Raw genomic sequence first — 6,036 nt, 5'->3', positions numbered from 1 at the left:
TTTGATCAAATTTTCAGCATTTTGCTTTGTGAATTTCACTCTATTTATTGAGATATAAATATCTCCAGCCTGGACCATCCCTTTAATAATTGAGGGTTGATTTCGAACGGGATGAAATTCGACCTACCCATTCTATTATTGGAAACTGTAATAAACCAATCTAAATAAAATAATATACTGCTTTTTTCTTCCATTTACAAAATGTTTGACATCATGAACACGATATAAGTCCAAGAGCCGTATCAATCACACATCTCTATTCCAGAACCTGATAGGATAACATAATCGATAGTTCACATTACCTTTAGATATTTATCAAAATCAAATTGCTACCATGATAAATCAAGCAGAGCTGCAACAAGTGTGTTTGATGGCATTAAAAGATTAAAGAACTATAATGAATCATTGTCGATGAAACCTCACACTAGCCGGCCCAGATAAAATGAATGATATTTCTGGAGTACATGTAGGCAAAATCACATATTTGTAATTTGGCACACGGTTCCATGAACATCTGTGAAAACTCCCAGGATGGCTTGGAGACGCAGATGTGTGTATCAATAACAAAGGAAGCATGTTAATTGGCTAGATGCTTGATACTCTAGGATAAAATAGGATAAACAGCAAACTTGTGTTCCAAAGATTGTTACCAACGTTGGGCTGTTCTGGGCCATTCTCGAGAAAGAATTTGAATGAAAAGCATCTTTTCCTAGTAAACCTTCCGTAACCTGCAGTAGGATGAACCCAACTAGAAGACAGACTGTGCACCATCTCCTCGTGACATGGGTAGCTCTCCAGACGCTTTCTACGGGTTGTCCTCTATCACACCCACCGCCGGTACCAGCTACGCCATCGGTCTGCCAGAACCAGTGCCCTTCGGGTTGGAACTACCTGGACAAATCTTGCTACATCATCGTTGGGGAACCGCAACCTTGGCCAGACGCAGAATTACGTTGCCATGACCTTGTCGTAGCAGCCTGCGGACATGGTGTGATGGGGCACCTGGTTCGTTTCTAAGATTCTACTTTTACTTGGATCATATTTTTTGTGCACTTTGTAGTGCAGTTGTTTCCATCCATGCTAATTCGAGCTACACGCAATACCTCATGATCATGGTATCGTGGTCTTGGGGTTTGAGGCCATATTTAGACCCATGGTGATCTGGCGGGGTTCGACCCATATACCACGACAGTTTAATCCCCTGGGCAAGCCTTTTCATATACATGAATTGAATTGAATTGAATTGAATTTATTAGAACTTCACTGGCAATTGCCAATATTTTGTTCATAACAAGAAGTGCAAAATGATACAAGACAAATATACAATGCAAGGAATATAAGCAAATAAACAAAAACAAAATAGTATTTCGGAATTGGAATTACATGTATATTGCTTTTTCGTCATACATTTAAACGCAATTGTAGGCATCTTGTACTTGCACTTGTTAAAACACGTCGCTGACTTTGAAGGGCCAAAGACTATTTTGAAATGTCAGAACCCTGGTGTTTCTTTTATTGTACGTTTGTGGTCGGATGTATTGCCTCTAACCTCGCATGGAAATGGAATATTTGAGCAAATTTCGTTTCAAATTCGCATGGGATTTTATTTTTAAAATGTAAAATAGAGTCCAGTCTTAAGTGGAAGTCTATCACTAATACAAAGCTTGTTTCAATAAGTGCAGAAAATCATTTTAAAGTTTAAAGAATTAAAACCAATAAATGTCTGACAAACTTATGGTTGTGGTAAAAGTCGTCATGGTAGCGAATGTTCATAGCAAATCAAATAACCTGATTCTACAAGGCACAATATTCTAGCGCTTTGTAATTTTTTGAGAATTTTTTTTTTTCGTTTATTTCATTTCATTTCAGTGTAGAACAGTAATGTCGGATTATGTTAATAACATGACGATCAAAACCTTTCTTTCAGGCTTCGATATATGGGGACGTAGAGAACAATTTCGTTCATTGCCTTTGGAAGCGCATGGGCCGTGGGGACATGGCAGTAGATAGTATATACTGGATTGGTCTCACCAAACAATCAGGTCACTTGTACTGGACGGATGGCTCTCTTCCTCTTTACCATCAATGGGATTCCGGCGTCCAAGATGCTGGTAAGTTGGTTGTATCTTTGTAGATTATGATAGTGTTCTCTTTGAAGAGTAATTCAGATATAAATAATTGTGATCTATCATTAAGTCTTACATTGAGACGGAAATATGTCCGTACCACAAGCTTAAATCATGCAATGGCCCGTGCAATAGGAGCTGCAAACTCTGTAATTGTATACGGGTATTGGAAGGAGGCGGCGGGATTGTGAGATAATTCAGACTATAATACGACTCATGTACAAGGAAAGACGGCATGAGGGAATGCAATAGAAGATGGGAAGATGGTGAGGTCACTGGTGGATCCACTGGGGGCACAGCCGACTCGTGCCCCCCCCCCCCTCGAGAGGCACAATTAAAACTTGTAATGTAAAACTGCCGTTAAAACACGAGAGTACCCCCCTTGAAATTGAGGACATTTTTGTAGTTTTTTAATTTTTCCTCTCGAAAATGTGCCCCCCTTTGAAAATCCTGGATCCACCCCTGGGCGAAATGACCTGTTAGTATTGTAGGCCTTTTTTCATAGAACATAAATAATAAACAGAAAGACAAGAGAGAGAGAGAGAGAGAGAGAGAGAGAGAGAGAGAGAGAAAAGGGACGGGTGGATAATTTTGCCTTCTAGCATTCATCAAAGAAAATAATTTCAACACTACATGTCATGAGAGCGTTTCATCAACATTTTGGTCTGACATGTTGTCAGATTTGACAACTTCCCTTGATTTTGATTGACCGAGAAGCACTGTTACTATGGTAACTTTCGGATGAAACATGATTTGTCGAATAAAATGTCCGACAGGTCATTTCATGTAACGCTTCCCGAGACTATCATGGAGTTTATAAGGTTTAGTGAAATATTTTTTTACGAGAACTAGTTCCGAGTTAAAAACAAATACATTCGCCGACTATGTAGCCTTTTTTCTATGCCTGTAGCTCATTCATAGCAAGAGGTTTTTTTTCTAAGAACATTCATCAAGTATGCATCATTCATGTTATTACGTTTTGCGGCCATGTTGAGTAATGGTCATTGATCGGTGACGGTAACTCGTTTACATTGGTTGGCTCAGAGCAATAGCGATTGCAGGGGAGCGTTCCATGAAAGGACTTGTCAGACATTTATCCGACAAGTACTGTTTTTCACGACAGTCACTATGGTGAGAGTGCCTCTCAGCCAATCATAAGCAAGGAAAATTATCAGACTTGACAACTTGTCGGACGAAAATGTTGATGAAACGCTCCCCATGATTAACGTACAGTGCTTATCAGGAGAAGATGTGAATGTCTACCAACCTCTGTCGGACTAATGTTTGCATTGAGCAGTGCCTTAAACAATATCGTGTTCACTCTAATAATTATAGTCACGTTATCAGATGTGTATTTTTTTTCGCGCACTTTGTAGTTTTTGGTGATGAACTTTCTTTGTAGCAAACTTCAGTTTGAATTAACCTTTGTCCGATATGTTTCCATGATGATTATAGATCATGATGGGTATTTACGAAAATCATTGTTTTCCTACAATATGTCATTGACTTTGTTACCCTCTTTACTGACTCGATTTTTTTAATTATGATTTTACAATCCCCCCATTTTGAAAGATTAGCAATAGGTAGTTTAGGGCAAAACCAGGGACAATCAACTAAAGAGTGTCGCAATATTGTGTGCGATATTCAACAGTGGAAGACTATCATTAGATTGATGTAGTGCATTTGAAAATAAAGCGTGTTTCTTATAAAATAGTAAAGTACATTTATGGGAGGGGGCATCTATTAACCATAATATAACAATAGAAAATAAAAATTTCGACACATTCACCCTCCCTCATCAGGTAGTTACCCACATTTCTGGCGTATTCACTAAAAATGAAATACAAGGGAGGTGGCTGACAGAAATGTAAATATGATTCACTCATTTATCTTCTTTCATCCCATACCCAGTCGACAGTGAAGGTGGTTTTTGTACATATGTGTCTGGTCGAGGGATCAGCCAGAAGAAATGGAACACTACAGACTGTGAGCACCCAGTGAACAGGGTTAACGGTCTGCCGTTTGCCTGTGAGTTTGCCCAAGCTCCAAACCAACCTATGAATCAGCCCGAGCCTGTGAGAGCTCCTGGACCTGTATAAAATCAATCCATCCTCGGGTTGGGATATAGGGAAGGACGCTTTTCACAAAGTGTTAAGATCGACGTGTTAAATCACACAAGCGAAACCGTCGTCAGACCAGCCAAAGTTGTTGCGTTGGATTTGTAATGAATGACTGTCCGATATGTGTTGCTGTCCGATAGGTAAATTGCTATTTACAAGTCACTATTTGTTGTAGTTCCGCCGAAAGTAATCTTCGTTGATCTGTTATATATTCACAACGATTTTTGACATTGTTATGACTATTAATAAATTAAGTAATTCGTCTCATTATCATAAGTATAATGACCCGGTACATCGGTAATGACCGAAGCAAAGGAAAGTTCTAAAGACTTGTTCTTTTGACCCGTCATTACAATTTTCAAATGAGGATAGTTAATCAGGAAACAAAGATTCAAATCATTATCTCATTATCTCATAACTTGTAAAACTTTTGTTTCAATTCAATTCAATTCAAGGTTTATTAAAAACATGAGTCGCAGCCAAATGGCTGAATTGGTCATGCATACAAAGTAAAAACAATTAAAAGACTCATTACATATTTCAAACATTAAAAAGCAGTACACCTTTGTAAAAAGTGACATGAGAAATATGTGTATAGGCAAGAATACTTAGGCAATGAAGATTTACATACATGTACATAAGATAATGAGGAAAAGGTAAATTAAGAATAATAAAAACAAAATAAGTAAGCTGTAAAAGATCAATAAAAATATATGGATATTAAATAAAAGAGTTGATTTCCTCATTCATGAAAAAACTTGATATTGCAAGTAGGCTGGTATTTCTTTCAAATGAGCAATGGGTTTATCGATTGGGCATGTCTTTATTCAGGAGATCTATGAAATATGGTATGGGGCTATTGCGAAATCGATTTGTCTTACATTTGTATTGCTGATATCTAGGAGTATGTCGGAGATTGATGGTTAAGTTTTTTGGAGGAGGTAACCAGGTACTGAATGTTGGATGTTTGGTTAAAGACATTGCGAAATCCAGGCTGAGTTTCTCCCTTCTGTATTCCAGAGTAGGAATTTCACATGATAGGCAAGCACTGGCATAATCTGTGTAGTTTGGGCCCAACATGATTCTACAAGCTCTTTTTTGAATTTGTGTACATGTATACGTGTGTATATTTTTTATTCAAATAAAGAAGACCAGTACTGGTTTAAAAGATTTTTTTTTATCTCATTAGACATAATGCGCATCACTTTCCTTGAATAGTATGATAATTGCACACACTAGGCATGCTTGCTACCTCTAACAGTCCAAGCGCCATTTTGCTTTGCCTCGGGAGTTCAATAACTATTTCAAAGGCGCTTCTTTGTTGTAATTCTTATCAGTGCCCTCAATAATGTTATTTGAATAATGATTACCATAGTTCAAAGTGGCAATAAATGATAATTATGAGATTGAAAAAGAAATGTTATAATTGTATAAAAGTATCTGGAGGGGAAAAACAATGGTTATGAAAAATGATAAATTTAATTTCCACGACAGTCCACTTTGTATTCGTTAGCGCCATATGTTATAAAATCGGTCTATCATTTTTGAAAAAACTCATTTCGGAAAGACACATGGATTAGATGTGGAAGCTGCCCTAACATAGCGCTCTTAAAAGATTAATGAAAGGTACATTTTTCAACCTCGAGTAAAGCTTACGCTCCTGGCTACATCAAGATAGTTTTAATCGAGTTGTTATTAAAATAGGTCGGGGTAAGTGTAGGGGTAGATCAGGTTTCTTCTTTCTTTTTTTTTACCCGGTGACCTACTTATACATCATGCAATAGAAGTTA

The 6,036-nt window shown here is 37.6% G+C and overlaps 1 protein-coding gene across 1 annotated transcript; it reads left to right on the top strand.

The window, feature by feature from the left end:
* Positions 1-606: 606 nt before the first annotated feature.
* On the top strand, positions 607-4,299 carry LOC129270285 (C-type lectin 9a-like). Its single transcript, XM_054907681.2, has 3 exons — positions 607-1,005; positions 1,928-2,111; positions 4,038-4,299. The coding sequence occupies exons 1-3, from the start codon at positions 739-741 to the stop codon at positions 4,223-4,225; spliced, it is 639 nt and encodes a 212-aa protein (XP_054763656.2). The 5' UTR covers positions 607-738; the 3' UTR covers positions 4,226-4,299.
* Positions 4,300-6,036: the final 1,737 nt, after the last annotated feature.

Source organism: Lytechinus pictus, chromosome 10 (assembly GCF_037042905.1).
Source record: "Lytechinus pictus isolate F3 Inbred chromosome 10, Lp3.0, whole genome shotgun sequence".
NCBI lineage: Eukaryota > Metazoa > Echinodermata > Echinoidea > Temnopleuroida > Toxopneustidae > Lytechinus > Lytechinus pictus.
This window is presented reverse-complemented; position numbering and strand designations above follow the sequence as displayed.